General features: G+C 49.0%; 1 protein-coding gene across 1 annotated transcript; it reads left to right on the forward strand.

Annotated features, from left to right (window-relative positions):
- The first annotated feature begins 5,969 nt into the window (after positions 1-5,969).
- Positions 5,970-9,762, forward strand: LOC137919483 (uncharacterized). Its single transcript, XM_068762570.1, has 3 exons — positions 5,970-5,976; positions 6,020-6,403; positions 9,049-9,762. The coding sequence occupies exons 1-3, from the start codon at positions 5,970-5,972 to the stop codon at positions 9,219-9,221; spliced, it is 564 nt and encodes a 187-aa protein (XP_068618671.1). The 3' UTR covers positions 9,222-9,762.
- The last annotated feature ends 8,975 nt before the right edge of the window (positions 9,763-18,737 follow it).

Below are 18,737 nucleotides of genomic sequence, written 5' to 3' on the forward strand. Positions count from 1 at the left end.
CAAACATGTGTCGTAGTATTACGTTATAGTGCCACTGGAATAGTAAAAAATAAGCTAGTGAACCCGCGCTGTGGCTGAGGTGACGCAGCGAGCGGTGCGGGGCCCGCGCCGACGACTCGTGCCGAACAAACACTTGTATATGAACAATTACAACTCGGTTATATTTTGTGATTACATTTCCTTTTATAGCATTCATGTAACGTTTATTGCGGTAACAAATGATAAATGTTTTGTATGAAGCAACACACAGATGGCGTTGGCCGTCGGTAAGAGTAGTGACCTAATGGTAAACAAAACAATTGTTCTCGTTAGTTTTGTCACAGAGGTGCTTGCTCAGCGGGCAGCCTCGGCACCGCGGTGCACATCCTTCCAAACGTCAAACCATTGCTCTTGGGGCTGAAGTATACAATTCTAGTTCCGGACCGATTGAGTCACAACAGTTATTGAGACTAATCACATGACGTTCCGGAAGCCGGCATCGACACACGCTTCCGTTAGCTTTTTTTCAAAGCTTTGTCTCTTGCGGAACTCTCCTTCGTCAGCTTCCGTGTTTCCTGGCTATTGACATGAAAGATGAGATAGCTATCCTGCCGCGCCCGGTAGGATAGCTCTATTTCATATATCCACTTATTCATAAATACGTTACGTTAGTAAGGCCATACACGTGAGAGCTGTGCCGACCCGCTGAAACGAAACGGTTGAGAGCGTTCGCTCCGCAAAGGGTTAAAAAGCGGTGCTTTATAAGAGATTCTAAAAATATACAATAGATTTTTTAAATAGAATTTCTGATGCAGTTCATTACATGAGCACTGCCATCCTGCGCCGGCGGACGTCGCGCTAACTATAGCAATTTAATAAGTACTTTTATGTTCCGCTGTTGGAACTGATTCCCTAACGGCCGTGTGAGACTCGTGGCTTCGAGTTATGGTGCGTATGCAGTAGTTTTAGTCGATTACTATTTTGGCGCCTTTCAAAAATAATTAGCACATTTTGTATCAAGTAACAAAGGTATGAATATCAAAGTAAAGAATGTGAAATGATCCCCTCTAATATTTGTACATAATATTAGTCTTTCTAGTGACAGACCACGCCCAGGGCGCGGAGGCCTTTGCGCCTAATCCTTCCAAGAAGCATCGGTCCTAGCAATGTTGACGTTAGCTTGACGACATCCTATTTATAAGAAGTAGCTCAAACTGCGGCCGCCACATCTGGCCGGCTGAACAGCGAGAGTCCGTGTTGAAAAAACTAAAACCTAGCTGACTGGGACGAAAACAACAAGCTTGTGGACGACTCGCATAGACAGTGCGACCTGACCGACTGCGCGCTGCGGAAGTATTATTCCATGTTATGTCATAAACGCGTAGGAATTAACACCCGCGCGCCAGACAGGTTCTTGTTCGTAGATCCAGGGTAATCGTTTCAAAATATATAAAGGTGACGAACGCGGCTGTGGTGACCCGAAGATTATCTTAATCGAGTGTTTGGTGTGTGAGCGAAGAGTCGCGGAGTGTGAGCAGCGCGTGGCAATGCTGTGTGTTGTGCAGCGCGGCGCTGCGCAAGCGGCGCATGAGGCGCGCGCGCCACCGGCAGCGCGCAGCCAAGCGCGCGCGTCGCCGAGCCGCAGCCCGCGCCGCGCCCCGCGCCCCGCCGCCGCGCCCCGTGCCCGCCTCCTGCGCGTCGTCGGTGCGCGACTCCTCTCCCGCCTCCCCCGCCGCCTCTGCCGCCTCCGCTGTCTCCGCCGCCTCTGCCGCCTCCGCCGCGCCGCAGTCCGCCGGCTCCTCGCCGCGAGCTCCCCGCTCGCCGCCCGCACGCCGCGCCCTGCGCTCCGCCACGCGCCGCCAGCTCAGGTAATGCCGTATCTTCTCATTGTCGCAAGTGCTACTCCTTTGCTGCGAGGAGCAGCAGGTAGCACTTTGATTATTTCGGTACACAGCTCGGGCGCTCTCAATCGAATCGTACTTGTAATGCAACTTCTGTAGATGCGGCTCCTTGTCACATGTCACTATTACTCCACTGCTCGCACGCGGCGGCGTCAGGACTCGATGTGTTCCACCGTCCCGCATCGAACCTGTGGCCTTGCGTGCTTTTGCGTTTCCTCTCGCGTCTCGTGAAAACCCGCGCGGCGCTGACGTCAGCAGACTATTTCTTCAGATAGCCCCGGCCGGCAACAGAGTCCACTGCACGAATCAATTGTCCGCACAGGTGTTTAAAGCTTGCTCGGGATCCTCTCGTGGGTAATATTAATTTAATGTCACAAAACGTAAGACGTTGCTCAAAAGGCACACAGCCATTATAAAAAGGCGAGTGTGGTCAGAGCGCGCGCGAGCTGGCGCCGACTGCTCGCTCTTTTTGAATGAAATTGAATAATTATTGATAATAACTACCGATACATGTGATGTGTGCGCGCTCGTGACGGAACGCTGTGTGGCAGGAGCCGCGCGCGCCCCTCCGCCGACAGCGGGCGCAGCAGCGCCGACGACGCCGACCTGCTGCTGCTCCCGCGGTGAGTACGGCCTGCGCTGTGCGAGCCCCCGACGCACCCGCCCGCAGCCGGCACGCGCACGCGGCCGACCTGCGGCTTCTTTTGGCATCAGAGACGTCGCCTGTGATGACTGCCGCACTTTCTAAAATCCGTTTTTGTCTTAATACAGTGAAATTGTAACAAACAACAGTGCCATAGGTTCCTCTGGGAGCATCTTAAATACGCTGCCCTTGCAAAGGTTTTGGGCAGAGCGCGAACAGCGCTTAACCTCCGGAACCCGTAGAGTTTGCAAATGCCACGCGGGCAGAAGTGGGAGCCGGATCAAGGAAAGGTAAAATGAGAAGAAGACAACGACTCAGTCCGCCCCGACCGCACGCAGCTCACCCGCCGACTCTTAAAAGATTTCTTTCTTTTCAATAAGCGAACAGTTTAGCAGCTCCTTATCTGGTGGTTAAAGGCGTCGTTACCACTGCGGCGCTGATTTTTTGGTTTCGGAAAGTTATTATTTACCTTTGCGGCATTTTATTTTCCATCGGAGGGCGAATGCCGCCTTGAGTCCAAGCGGTTCCATAAACACTTCTGTTGCATGGGAGGAGAACAGCACGGGTCGGGAACGCTGGCTCAAATTACTGGCTGTCTCCGTGTCTCTTTACAAACACGAGTCCTCTAATTGTTGTTCCTCTGTCAATATTTCAGGCACAAATGTATGCAGCGCCCTGCACATGCCCTGCACATGCCCTCTCTACCTTCAACTTCATTTTTGGACTTTTTGTTCTCTTATTACATTTAGCTATACTGCTGTTTGTTTGGTGTCTATGTTCTTGTGTCTACTAATTACAAATACAAGATAATCTACTAAATCTGAGAGGTGTTGACTTTGAACGTTGCCGTGTGTGCCAGGAGCGACGACGAGTCGCCCGCGAGCGCCTCCTCGCCCTAGTGCGCGCTGCAGCACAGCGGGGACGGCGGCGGCGGCGGCGGCGGCAGCTGCGGGAGCAACGAACGAACGGAACAATGAAAAAATGTTGCGGACCTCTGTCACCTGAAAATAGTGTATCAAACGTGCCAAGCGCGATATATCTCTCGATGTGCCAATTCGACGCGGGGACTCGCTGCCAGCGCGGACGCTGTACGCAGCACGTTAATAAATTAATTATTGCTGTTGTGTAATATTGTTTAATTGCACCGGACCGCCCCCGTCCTGTCGCCAATTCTTTGTACGAAATAAAGAAAGCAAAGCCAGACGAGCGCCCGGTCGGCCCGCGCTTGCGGCTTTGCTCGCAGTCTCGTGCTGCGCCCGCGGATGACTGAAGCGGAACATCTGAAGCGAGACTTGCTGTCGCAGGTTGCTTAGTAACCCCCCCCCCCCCCCGCCGCCGCACGCACGGCCTCGCCGCGCGAAGCAATCCCTTTATTTTACTTAAACCGTAATATTACTTTATGATCAATGTTGTAATACCATAACTAATAATAATATAATAATCAATCTAATTGAAAATGAGATAGAAGAAGAGGGTTAATTTAAGAATTTTTTCTAACCTACTTTCTAGCCTGTGTACAACAAAAGTTGAGCATTTCTCTACATCGCATCGAGGACTCTGCCCTACGGAAAGAATTGAATCCTCTCCACGTGACCGCCCAGTGCTCACATAATTTGCTACAGTAAAAATAACCTCGTGTAAACTATCGCCGGATGATACGGTTGCTTCGTGCTGCGCACGCGCAGCGACTGAGCTTGCGAGCAGGCGCCGCCGGGGCGGGGCCGTGGCGCGCCCGCCCACCCGCGACTCCCGCCCCCTGCACGCCCCCGCACTCCACTTCCACACGCAGCAGTTTAACTTCGAAGTTATCAGACGAGCTTTTTTCACGTAATATATTGAAACATCCTAATAATTAACTGCGATTGAAGTTGCGGCGTCACTTGCGTGTAGAATATTTAGTCGTTCAATAGTTAACGACGAGTTGGAGCGGTCGCACTGGTCAGTTGTTCTGTTAGTGCGGTGCCTGCAATCCGCGCAAACTGTCGGCGCCGCCGGGCCGCTCCGAGGGGTTTCGCCTAAAACCTGGAAAAGGAAGAGCAACGCGACATGAAATCGAGCAGCAGCGGTCTCTACGAGCCACAGTTTTAAATCCTTCACGCGACCATCTCAAGATGTAACATGTACACTTGCAGCTCTTCGTTTCTTGTAAGGTCCAAGTTGTTTGCAGGCTTATCGGCTGCCCGTTTAGTGAACTTCTGCACCGTCGCTGTACTAGGGTAGGGTTGCATTCGAGCAGTTTCCCCAACGTCTTTGTCGCAACGAGACCGATTTCACGCTATACCGGGAGGTTTGTAAAAGATAACGACTTTTCATAACACTTTTAATTTAATTATTATACAAACCGGCGTCATAGTAACATCCTGTATGTTTAAAATTCACACATGTACTACTTATCGCAGTTCGCGGGCTTACCTCAACTTGTGAAATAATACAAAACACCGAACTGGCGCGGCGCGGCCCGGCGGCGCGGCCCGCAGTCTGCTCAGTGCGCAGGCGCTGCGCGCGCTTTGCCGGTTGGCCGGCGGCACTAGTCTGCTGCCGGCAGTGTCCGTTTTTCTAGAACCGAATCCATCGCCTAGAGTGAACAAGCACTACTCCATAAACCACTTGGCTACTGTTTACGAGGTGGAATTAAAAATTAGTGTTAATGTGATTCGGTTTCGCAATGTTTCACTCGAACACAGGCTTAAAGGAGGTCGGTAACTTGACCCGTGTGATGAGGCTTCGTGTCGTGAGAGCAAAGATATGTCACAAGGATTCAGAGCTCGCGACGAGCAGCCGCGCACAGCCGGAGCCGTGCAGCCGCCGGGGTCACTCGACGCGAGTGTTGGAATAAAACAAGAAAGTTTTGTAATAATTTATTTAAAAATAAAAAAAGTAAAATAATACGTCACTTAGCCTAACCGATGCCTGAATACAAGCTGTCGGATGAGTGGTGATCACAAGGGATGGCGGGGCGGGCTTAGCCTAGCTCAATAAATAAATAAATAAGTAAGGTAGGAACTGCGGGGGCGCGCGGCCGGTGTCGGGGTCAGCTGTGCTCCGAGCGCACGTCGCCGGCGCGCGCGCTCTGCCCCACCATGCACGAGCAGCCTACGGCCACGTCGAAGGTCTGCGTGGCGCCCGTCGCCGGGAACTGCACCAGCACCGTGTCGTGCATCTCCACGCATTCGAGGTTGTGGTGGTCGTGCGTGTGCTCGCAGCACTCGTGCTGGGGGATGCGCTGGTGCTGGCACCACTTGAACGGGTCGGGCGCGCACCGCATCATCTTGATGCGCCGCGGCACTCGCTCCGGATTGTCGTCCACCTGCACCACGATGGGGCACACGGTGCGGTTCAGCGCGTCCGCCAGGTCCACGGTGCGCGGCCTGTAGTGCGGCATGGCGCCGCCGAGGCGGGCCAGCGCCGCCGCCGCCAGCAGCAGGTTCAACAGGATCGCTCGGCTCATGGCGGGTGTCGGGGGCGTGCGTTCACGATAAGATTATCTGCCGAATAGTAAAGTGTCGGCACGCGCCGGGGTATTTAAGCGACGGTAGAGCCGGCGGTCGCACGCGCCCCGCCGCCCCGCGCCCCGCGCCCGCCGCCCCGGCTCGCGCGGCCGCAGAGCGCCGCGGCCGCGTGTGCGCGTCGCACGCGTCGCGCCACCAGCGGAGGCGAACGCGTAGTCGCCCGCACGAACATCGTGTTCGTCGCGGCCGCGGCGCCGGCGCCAAGTGTCCCGCGCGCGTGGCGGAGTGCTTGCTGTTTGTTCTGTGCGTGAACTTATTAAAAAAAGAAGCCGCGTTCGCCGTTCGCGGACACCGGGGCCCGAAGTGCTCGATGCCCAACTGCCTCGTAGTTAGTGGAACGTCGGTGCTCAAGAAACCTTTGAATCCGTGTGGTTCGTATGTACTTTATCCCCGATAGTCCATTTATATTGTTTTTGTTTCGTGAGTTATCTTTTGGTGATTTGTTGTGCGAGTTTTTTATTCTTTGAAGCCGACCGCCCCTCGCCTGTGTACTTTAGGGTAATTTTGGACCTCTAATAAAATCGGGCGTCCCGCGAGCGAGGCAGCGGCCGTCTGCCGGCTGCTACGATGGTGTACCGTTTATTAACAACTGGGCCGCATCTTTATCATGAACTCTGCTTTTGTGCCGACCGTCATCGGTTCTATCGGAAGTGAAGGTTTTAAGTGAATTAAATTGTTTGTTTTTGAGTTAAAATAGCCGCGTCGGACAACGGCGGGCGGCGCCGCTTGTCCCCTCTCTCGGAGCACCGCGTGCTCGAGTCGCCGCAGTACCCGCCCGCTAATTGCGTGTAATTACACTGGTCAAGACCGATGAGCAGCAATTATTGCTCGGCGAAAACATATTTTGGGTTCTAGTCACCGGATCGTTTAATTCTGCGGTTAAACGTAGCATTCATTTGAAACCACATTGAATAATAAATATGATATAATGAACTAACTGTTGCGAAACGTTGCGCCGACAGCTTTGCGAGCTCGCTGGCGCTCGGCCGGCGCCGGTGCGCGAGAGCGGGCTTGTTAGTTTTAAAGTATCAGACGTGCTGTGCGAATCAAAATGCTTCACGTGTATTGCACACAATCCGGGGCCCCGCGCCGGCGCCGGGCTCCGTGCGCACGGCCAAGCGATCTAATAGTTCGATGACATTGAGCTGTACGAAATGTTTAATAAAAACGGCCTGAGTGTGAGTTTACTGTAGCCTCTTCTTAGACCACGGCGCGTTTGAAACCTTAACTTTAAGTCAGGACAGTACAGCTCGTACTCGATTTGGTTCTAGTGCGCAAGTGATTGGCGCTTCCAGCTTTCTCTTACGCACACAGACACAAGCGATTGCTGTGAAAGGAAACACAGAGATCATCAATGCGATATTCATTACTTTGAGCGTGTTCTCTTATTGAGGCTGTTCGGATCAACCGAAGCACTTGATGGACAAAGAGCGAGAAGACACCGGCCTCCTGCGGTCCACCGCGGCGGCTGCGTGCGGCCGCGCGCGGGCTCGGCGGAGGCGAGGCGCTGCGTGCCAGTGTGCGGCGCGGTCCGGATCACTGATAACAATTAATCTTCCAGAGAACGTTGCGGGAGGCGCTCCTAAAACATTTCCGAGTTCCGAGAATACATTCCGAGCTTTGACGACCGCTATCCTTTAGTAAACACAAGTTTTTCAAGATACTCTCCGGGATATTTTTACAGACGGGAAACCTCACGCCAACCGCCAACGTTACTGCGTTACGTTAGGTTGCGCAACGCCGTGCTAAGTGTAGAAATCAGGTTTGGTTTGCGGTCGGTGTCCCGAGGGGCGGGCGCGAGGCGGCGGCCTTGGGGTTTCGGCGAGCAGAGCTCGGCCCGGACCGGTTGCCGTGCCTCCGGTGGGTCCAGATCACTGCAGCCTTACTTCAACCGACAAGTTTTCTCAGGTGTCAATCATCTTTTGCGCTAAATCCCTATTTTAATTGCGTTGAATTAAACATTTTTCACTCCAGGCCATCAGTAGCTCACATCGTGAGGAGCTGGGCGGCCCGGGGCAGCGGCTAATTTCCTAAATTTAAAAAAGTTGAAAATCGCTACTGAGATTCCGTCGAAGAGACACATCAATATATTTTTTTTAACATTTTCTCTGTTTAAACTTGTGGTCTATGAGAAAAAGGAAAAAAAACTACTATTTATAATTTTTTCTTATCGTTTGCGCACATTTACTAAATTAGTAAAACTCACAAACAAAAACATTAACCGTTTGTCTAGCTTCTTTAAATCTTTTCTCAAACTCTGCGCGATGCGATAATTACTCTCAAAACAATTTAGATAAATAATCAACCTCGTATTCAAGTTTTGAAGACACTACAACTTGTAAAACTTGTTCCGCGTGTCCGGATCACTGGCGACGACCGGCTTGTGTCGGATGCTCCAATTGCAATGACAGAAATATTTTTCAATAAAAAGCGCAGAAAATACAGCGGAAAATAAACGACACAGCGGCGCGGTGCACTGTGTTCGTGTTCCCGAGCTGGTCGCGGCCGGTCGGCCGCCGGCGGGGGCGCTGGCCGGCACCGCTGACGTCCTAGTGTTCATAATGTTGTTTATGTATTATGACCGAAGTGAATATCGAAATGCACAGCACAGAGGCTTGGAACTGGACAGCGGTAGTTTGGATCAAGCGTCAGTCACCACGGGCGCGACATCTTTTGACCAATATTACTCTGCTCGCCTTTTACTTTTTTGTTACTTAATACCGCCGATCACTTGTGCAGATACACATCTACCCGGAAGGCCGATGGTTGTGTCTGCAGTCTCAGCTCGGAGCGAGCTTCAATATCGGGTCACCAACACCACAACAATCACCGACTCTGCCTAAACTATTTATTGTATACGTGTTTGCGAACAGCTCCACTTTTAAAGGCTGATGCCGCTGGTGGCTATCGTTATTTATTCAGTATGTACAGCTTGCATTTCCAATCTTCCTAGGCTATCCGCGCACCGGTGGCCGGCTCTAACTGACGCTAGATATTGCAGTTTACTAATTTCCAGAACGCAGCGAGCTGCCGGCCGTGAACCCGCTGCACGGGGTGACTCAGCTCACGGGCTCGCGGGGGGACTCGACGGTGATCAAGGAGATCGAGTCTTCAAGCACCGGCGCCGGGCCGCCGGGCCGCCGGGAGTACTGCTGCATCGCTAGCACTATCTACATCGCTACCGGCTAGGAAAGCGTTTGCGCTCTTTTTTTCATTTTTCTGAAGAAATGGCGGAGGAAGCCTCCTCCGTCGCTGCCGGCGGACAGCCTGCTTGTAATGTGTAACGTATTGTGTGCGGCGGTATTCCGAACTAATTGTTACATTACGGCTCTAATCTTGTTAACGTGTATTTACATAAATAATCAAGAAGTAATAAACCGTAATGTGAATGTGGCGGCCGCGTGCGTCGCTTGGCAACAGGCGTTTGCGCAACTGTAGTTCCCATCTTTTTATGTCGACCGCATGTGAAGTTCGGAATGTTTGTATTTCTTGTGCCGATTGAATCTCAACGCTAACTCGGTTTTTGCGCGCCGCCCACGCGCTCGCGAGCGAACACACGGACAGCGAGATGCGGCTGCACCAGCATTATTTTCGTAATACATATACTGCTATGTAGAGTATGGTGTATATGCCATTTTATTACTGTTCCCGATTGTGGGCCGCACGTCACCCTCTCCGCCGTGGGCCGCGACAAAGCTGTAGTAGAAGTTATTGATCGAAGAAAAAAACATTCAACACAAATACAACACAAAAAACGTCAAATGTTCAATAGTCGTTTTCAAGCTGTGACGTAATCAAGTGGGAAAAGATTTGTTTGTACATAAAAATGGAGGATTACGTGTTCGTACACGGATAGAATTTCAAGTTGCCGCTCGATTACAACTCGGCACTGCACGCGAGCGTGCTTAAGTTGGAGCCGCTGAATGAGGAGCCGGTCGTGTAATTCATTAATATTTTTGTTCGTAATCGTGTTTGCTGTTACAGGTGAGCTCCGACGTGAAGCGACCGGGCGGGCCTGGCGGGGCGGAGGTTGGAGAGCGAGCCTCGAGCGCCGAGCAGCGGGGGCGGCCCGCCCTGCGTCGCGGCCGCACGCTTCGCTCAAGTAGACCAGTTGGAATAAGTGCGAAGCGCACTCTCAAGTGTTCAGTGATTGTTAAAATAAAGTATAATGAAATTGGACAAAAAATGTTAACGTTCAACTACAAACAAAAAACATCTTGTGACCGGGAACAGATTTTGCGATTAAGATTATTAACGAACACATTCATTCTCTTTACTTCGATTGCGGTGGTTTTTTGTTTTACCATTAATAATTACTGTACGAGACCGGTACTTCAAGGACGCGACAAGACATAGCGGCGTGAGACCGAACAGGAACGGTTCCGTGTTCGTTTGTGTGTTGTTGTCCGCGTCATCTCTGTGTCGAGTATTTTTTTGTGAAATCTCAGTAAATACATTTTGCAAAATTAACAAAGTTTTATTATGGTCCCGATGCGGCGACGCGCCCGGGCGGTGTTCGTGACACGACAATTACAAAACCAATTACAAACAATTAGGCGGTTAGGTGCGGGGCTCTTCCGGCTCTGACCGCAAGACTGTCGCCTCTTGACCGCTGGCTTTTTCTCGCGCCGCGCAACCGCGCGCCGGTGAGACGGCATCGCGACGAAAAGATTTCTCCGACAGTTCTTATCACAAAACATTTTCAAATGAATAACTTTACTTAGAACACAGAGTTAAAGAAAGTTCACGGGCTTGTGTGTTGGTGCGCTCTGCTGTTCGAACGTCCGCGGTGTTCAATTTAGAAAATTTTTAAACTAGTGTAACACGCAGCGCTCTCAGGTATACACAGGCGCACCGCGCTGTCGCTGCCGGTGCGGCTCTCTGCGCACATAAGGACGCAGCCGAAAGATGAAGCGGGCCCTCAGCCTGGAAAGTAACTCTACTGCTCTTGTTGCTGCTCAAACTGCCGAAGATGACCACCGAGGTATTACTCTGTCTTCCTGTCGCTGGGCTATGGTTTCTGTATTAAGCCTCCAAAAACTTCTTAAACGAAAACTCGAATCAAATTGCGCTCTCCTTTTTAACACGATCATTCAATTTAAAGCAACGAGGTTCCAAATACGCTCACATTTGAGAAGAGTCCACAACAACTTTAAGGCTGACGACGAAACTTCTGCCTGCCTTTGCGCACACGGGTAGCCGCTACAGGAGCAGGCAGACTGGCGCCGGGACATCCCTGAGCTTGGTCTTAATTTAAACATTACAAAATATAATTAAAGAAAAAGATAAAATTAACTTTTAAAACATTGAAACCTTTAACAGAATTCTTATTGATCATCAATTTATTATCTATCTATTGTTTAATCTTTTTTAGTTTTATCTATATTCTGCTTCGCAAGGTCTTATAGTTGTGCAGAAGCAGCAAGGAGAAACCCCACAACAACACATCTTTTGATAAATTTAATTTGTCCGATATTACTTAAATTAAAGCCTAATAAGCAAGCGGCTCGCTGCGAAGGACTCTCGTCATTACATAATCTGTTATTGAATAATAAGCTCTTGGCGTCAATTTATTTTCTAGGTGCGCTTTGAATTTTGTAAATGAGAGTCAAATAACATTTTGCGGCAGTTCATTAGAGAAATCTGATATTTGAATGTTGATTGTTGTGCAGTCGGAACTTCGGTTCGGCCAGTTTTTCTCGGCGTCTCGTTCACTACGGACGCCCCCCATTTTTATGAATTCATTATGACTATTGTAAACGTTCAAAATATTACCAAAAATATATTGCGAGGCCGCTGTAAATATGTTGACCTTTTTAAATCGCTTTCTCAAGGAGGTCCGCGGCACAGAGCCGTAAATATCCGCACCTCCACCTCCAGAGCATCAATCTGCAGGACGCAATGCTGTGGCAACAACTAAAATGCGCTGTTCTAGCAATTCAATGAACAGAAAAAGCGGTGCGTATTACACAGCCACTAGCGGAGTCTTTTGGTTCTACAGAACACAGTCCGTGATGCGCAAGAGTTTTAATTGATGCCTACAAAAAACTATAAATAATCTCAAGATTTTTATTGACGATCATCAAGTGCTTTTTAATGAGACCACATGATTTTAACGCCAGTCGAAAAGGGCGGAGATTGGGTTGACGCGCGGCGTCACCCGAGGTGTGACGCGCGTCGTGGCTTCGCGCGTCGTCTGCTTCGGCAAACAACACTAAAACGGTGGCACCGACGCCGGGCGCGGGTGTCAATTAAAATATTGACTTAATTCTGTTAACATTCTGCGCGCCTTTGACTCGGTGTAAACGTTTGGCTATTTTTAAACTGAACGGTGACGGGGCGGCAGGCTGGACGCGCGCCGGGCGGAACGAACCCGCTGCGTGGGGGCGGCCGCCACCGCTGCCGGGGTGCTGGCAACGGCGGGGTGTCGCGAGGTGCAGCGGGAAGCATCGGGGAGCAGAGCAGCCACTCCCTGCTTATGATCAGTATGCGATGCTGAAAAAGTTTCTTAATGAAACCAAATCTAATAAAAAATTATTGTAGTAATTGCTGTTAAGGACATTTATGAAGCTGATCACAAAAATAACAATAACTTTCTTGTAGTTTATTTTAAAATTGAAACGCGTTGTCGTTCTGATTCAATTAGTGGATGTCGTCAGAGGGATCAAATTAGTATTATTTCTGTCAAATTAGGTTTTCCGACGTTCTTTTCTTAACCTGCGCAAGTGTTTACGGAAAGTTAACTGAAGTCGAAAATTTATAAGAGAACGTTCACACGTTGCTCCGTGTGAAGCACCCAATGGATCAGCTCGAACGGCGCAAAGTAAGGACTGAGGATTTAGAGTAACTCTTTCCTGTTTTCCTATTAACTTCCGGTGTGTGAATGGACACTAATGCGTGTTATGGAAGAAGACGAGGTAGATGGAAGATGCTGGTCGGCTGCACAGTCGGTTCACGATCTCCCTATTCAAAATCTATGAGGGTGCAGTGAAGTCCTATGGCGGAATTGATGATGATGTGTTTCAGCATTTCCTCTTTTAAAAGTCAACTACAGACTGTGTTTCGATTTGTTGCGATGTAGTTCATACACCTCGGTCTGTCGGTGACTCTGCGCCTGCGCCTGGTGCCGGAGCTCAGACGGCCGCGGCGTGCGATCCTCGTTAGTGACTAGAAACACACCCTCGAGCCCCGAGTGCGAGATAGCACTCAGCACCACCAAAATGTGAACAACACCGGAATGTTTGCAATACAAACGTACCAAGTTAATTCTTAACAGTTACATTTGCAGTGTTGTGGAGTCATTACATTACATTATTAATTCTCTAACATGACACCGCAGCCACCGGACGGCGCGCACACGCGGGCAAATACCACTTTTTGCACCTCAATGATTGACTGCGTTTTTTTTTGTTTACCTTTACACCGGCGTCATAACTCGAATGATGTTTTTTCTTTAAAAATGAAAGAGCATTAATCTTTTGTTATTTAGCGGCCGTGTGTCATGATCCTGTTTGTAATGGCCGGAATAAAATGTTATTAAAAAAAAAACTAACTGAACAAGAATACTTTGGTTTTATGTTGTGAGGTAATTCAAAGAAGGTCGCCTCTTTATTTAAATTCGTCTTCCAGGACGACGAGTAGATAGCGGGCTTGCAACACCCATGGCACTGAACTGTCCATCAGTGTGATCAGCTCTGGTAGAAGAAAGCAGTTGTGCTTCGATAAGAGCATTGCCGCGCTTTAGGTGTTAATTTTTATCTTCCATTTTCGGAATCATCACCCCGGGTGATGGCTGCAGTCTGAGACGTTTGGTGATGTGAGTCGTCTGCGGATAGGGCGACCCTTTCACTCTTTGTACGAGTTCGAGTATAATGGTGTGCAGCGTGCGTAGAACCGGCACGCGGGCGGCAGCAGGCTGCCTCGGTACTGTAACGTAAGATCGCGCAGCAAGTCTGCACTCGCGCGGCGCACGGTCCGGCGCACCGGCACCGTGTGGCTTGTATACAAGTCCATTATACCAGACTTTTTCGACTGCTTAAGCCTGCTCGAGCAAGCAGTGCGTGCGCCGCGGCCAGTGCAGGAGTGCTTGGCGCGAAAACCAGACTGATCAGGAGTAGAGAGTTATTTTGCCTCCGCGAATCTCCTTATTCGAGCAGGGATTAATCTTTCGTAGATTTTCCTAAAAACAATTAGGAGACTAATGGGCCGATGGTACTTGGGATTGGTTGCGGGTTGGGAGTATCTTTCCATTACAAACGATCAGCAGTTAAGCTCCTCTTCAAATTTGCCCGTCACTGTTTAACCGTCTATTTTTAATTTCGGCAAATTTACGTCCAAGAATGTTATTTGTCTCTGTCTATTCTACAGATGTCTCTTTTTAAGAAGAAAAACAATGTCGCTGTCATGTACGTATTGACGTCAAATTCACGGTAAGATTTCAATTTTGTTTATCTATAACTAGGAAAAAAATTACGTAAAATGACGGGAAAAAACTACCTCGGCATAAAAAAAAACGCTTCAGGATACTGCTGATCGTCAAATATTCTTTATTTAAATAATCAGCAACCTGTTAAATAAAGAATAAAATATATTGTTTGTAAATGATTCATTGACTTTTCGAAAATTGTATCTGGAATGTGGATAGCGTTAAAATTTAAAAAATGATAACACATGCGATGCAAGCTTCACGCGAAATGTTTTGACGAGGTTTGCTGGTAATTTTTTAGCCGGTGTGAAGTTATAACAGAATTAAGTTTTAGCCTATACAACTATATTTGAACTTGATATTGTTAATTTGGTGCTACATTCCGCGCTGACGGCTGTGGACGTAGGCGACTTAATGCAGACGATTTAACGTTAACTAGCAGTCGCCGCGCGTCGCGACCTGCGCGTGCGCATGCGCGTGTTGTGGCGAACCGGCACGAAAGTGAAAGGGAGAGGAACATTGCGCTGTATGAACTCCGAGCGCGAACGCATTTTTGGTTTGATCCATACAGGGATTTTTTTATGTAAACAATATATTACATTTAAATTTAATAATAATTCTACATATTACAATATTATACAAACTTTCTCAAAGTACTACGAGCATTTTAATGGGAAAGTATTAACAAAACTGAGGTCAAAAATATGTCGTCAGCGTGCAAATCTGTTTCATTAGTCACCTAGTGACCCAGTGTGTCGTGTCGCAGCATAGGTTACAGTGGATGCGCTGCCGACGACAGATTTGTCGGAGCATCTGTACTGCGCTGCGTCATTGACCGGACAAGTGCGCGACCTTGAACTCGGAAGAGAGTCATCTCTCTGTTCGCAGCTCAAACGTCCACACTTTCAGCATAAAGTTTGTCTCGAGCACGCATTCGCCATTCACAAATTCACCGGCCGCAACCTTGGCGGGCGCCGAAGTGTTTAATTTAATCTATTTATAGTAATAAAGCTCCTGGATTCCACGCGGAGACCTGGCTCCAGCTGATGTATTATTTGTATTAGATAATTAGATTGCAGCCGAGGCCTCGATTCGCTTAAGCATGGAGTTCGCTGACAAGTGTCTTTAATTTGGACTGCTGCTCAGGTCTACCTCGCCACACGTTTGTAAATTACACGCTAACCTTGACAGAGATTGTATTTGTATAGTGTCGAAAAATCGGCTCCGATGTCATGTGAATGAGATATACAGCACCGACCACATTTGTTAAGAGCGTTTCAGTATTTGTGCGCCGGTGTCCGTCGTGAGTCAGGTGCGGCGGCGGATATGAGTTACGATCGATCGGGAAAATCGAAGGCGCGAGCCAATTAGCCACCGGCGCGTGCGCACGCGGCGCAGCGGCCACGCGCGCGGTTATTACGTGGAAACACTCGTACATTTCGACACCGTCTTCCGGCTTGACGCTCTAAGTTAAGTAAACTCATCCGAGACTTGACGCATACGGGACCGAACTGCAGTTAACTTGTCGATACGAATGCACCGCGCGACGCCCTGGGAACTTTGTAATATCTCGTGAACATACTACGGCTTAAACTAGGTCACTAGTTACAGCGTCAGTTGATGCTAACGGCCCGGCAACCAACGAGACAGTGTAACAAACTACGTACATCGATTTGTTGTTGCGAGACACGCTCCTCGTACCGTCCCACTCGCCACCCAGGCCGCCAAACAACCGGCCACAACCGAGCTAGCACTGTTATTACTTTAAAAGAACCTTACGCCGCGGCCACGCCGGCAACACTTTTTTTAGCTCATTGAGAAGATCCCGTTTGTCGACTAGATAATGCTGACCACTCCCCTTTCGTAAAGGCTTGATATATTTTCCGTATCGAAATCGGAGCGTGATCCAGTTCCTAAGTTCAGGCTTTGAAGCACTTCGGAAAAGAAGGAAGGATCATTATGGTGGGAGACTTTGGTTATAAGCACACCGAATGAAACCTTTCGATCATAAATAACCGAAGTAGTGGCAGGACACGTTTACACATCTAAATATTATGATTTCTGCATCCACGTAACCCACACGATATCCGAACAATGAGAGATATGCGGCAAACGTGCTAGACATAGCTAACCCATGCAGGACATCTCATTGTTTTATAAAGTTCACTTAGACTACTGACCAGCCCTATTACGCTTGCGATTTGCATCACGAGACCCTCCAATGCAAAAAAAAGTTGACAATCGGTGCAACGTCAGAAAAACTCTCCACGATATGTCGTTTTAAACGCCACCAAACCCGCAGAGAGCTCTGAAAATGACGCGAATGATAACGTTACAACCGACTGCGGTGTGCTCGCAAGCCATCCGTCGCTGAGGACTGTTCGTAGCAAGTTTCACCTGAGGGTAACTTTCTCTGAGTTTGTTCCGATGTACTTTTGTGGAAATACGCGAGCTAAGTCGAACGTTCGCTGATCAATGTCAAACGCCGCAACGTTGACTTGAACTTTAGAAAGATTGTGTCCGATCAAATTTCGGAAACGATATCACGACGAGTCTGAGGTCGAATTACACAAGGGTGCGTCATGCGCCGTGAGTCAGCGGGATAGCCCGCCGACGCGCCTCCGCCCCGCCGCCACGTCGCCCCGCCGCCCCGCCGCCCCGTCGCCACGTCGCAGCTCTGCACGCGAGTTTCCTCCGCAAGCCTTGAGCAACGTTATGAAAGCGGACGAGCCTCGCAAATTATGAATTGCATCACGCACGAGCTGACCTGCGGAGCGATGCGAGGACGCTGGGCAGACGCTTCGACGCGGCTGGGGGCAGCTTTTGTTTTCACGCCGCACCGAATAACTCTTTTCCTCGCCTTCCGAATTGATTGTTCGAAATGAAAGTGGTACCGTGTTAAGGGTTAGTATTCCCCGGCAGCTGTTTAGTAGAGAATGAAGCTGGACTTAAAGGACTAAGCAGCTCTTAACAAGCAGCCTGTGTGCAGTTGGTGGTGAGCGTTGAGAGGCTTTCCGTTCTTTGTAGCTTCGTCGAACTAAGAGCTTAGGACTCTAGTAATAAATCTGAAAAAAATCTACGCCGGCCGTCTCTTAATAACAAACACGGGAGCATGGGCCCAACGCACGATAGCGGGCGCCGCGCGTCGCGCGAGCTGTCGCCGGACTCGACCGCCGCGGCCGGCGCCTTCCCGGACACAAGTTAAGGAGTCCGTAGAAAAGCTTCAAATTCTTTTTATATCATAATTATTTTGACCGGTGTAGGTCGGGGCGCGTGGCGCCGACGCGCACGGGCCGCGAAACCAAATAAATAATTAACAAGCAAGCAGCACGCGGCCAATCAGATCGCACAGAAAAACCCAAGCCTCCGATCGTGCTTCCTAATTATGTTGTCGTTTATAAATATACATATACATATATATTTATATATATATATATATATATATATCATCACATAGCTTTTTGCGGCGGCTTCGCGCTCCTCGTGTCGCGCTGAGCGCACTCCGGTCGATCCTCTTTATGACTCGGGAACTCTTTCAGGAGAAGAGCACTCATTTGGCGCCTCATGCTGAGGCACGCTTCGTTATTGGTTTTTGAGAAGATTATTAGTCTTTTTCTTACTATTTGTATCCATAACCAGTGACATTAACAAGCTGCTTATTTAGAGAATGGAGAATTTACAGCTGATAATTATATTAGAAACAGCAACAATTAAGTGTAAAAAAGTCAAAATAACATCTCAAAAGAAATTGCCTTTTAAGGAAAAAAAAGTAACATGATAATTCATTATATTTATAAAAACATATCATGATTTTTAAGAAAGAACAAACAAATAATAAAGGATTAAAAAAACTATTTAATGAAAGAAATAAACGCCTAAGCAGCTCCTTGCTGCGCACACATTTTCTATATTATTTTGTTAACACGACGCCGTGTATTTGCGTGCAATAAGGGATTAGCGATACGTACTACACATTTTTGGACTATTTAAGACACTTTTATGGAACATTTGAACGCCATCTGACGATCGGCCTAATGAAGCCGCAAGGCTGGCACCTCCACTTGGTCGGTTGTTATTACCTTGTTAACATTACTACTACTTCGGAGAGTCAGTACTGAGAGAAGAAGTGGCGAACAAAACTGCACCAACGCCTCCAGCAGCAGTGCGACAGTAACTGAGGTACTCCCGACCCTCACCTCACAGCGGCATTACGGGGCAAAACACTCTACACGTTTGTCGGTTTTGTCGGAATTTTTGTATTTTAATTGTCGGTCTGTACA

This window comes from Battus philenor, unplaced genomic scaffold (genome assembly GCF_028537555.1).
Source record: "Battus philenor isolate CCGP_79_NKW_IND1 unplaced genomic scaffold, ilBatPhil1.0.hap1 SCAF_16, whole genome shotgun sequence".
Classification (NCBI taxonomy): domain Eukaryota; kingdom Metazoa; phylum Arthropoda; class Insecta; order Lepidoptera; family Papilionidae; genus Battus; species Battus philenor.

Excerpts from the sequence above, each read along its gene's own strand:
- LOC137919483 (XM_068762570.1), top strand. Across the intron at positions 6,404-9,048 it reads GAAACCTTTGAATCCGTGTG|AACGCAGCGAGCTGCCGGCC; the intron begins GTTCGTATGTAC and ends ACTAATTTCCAG.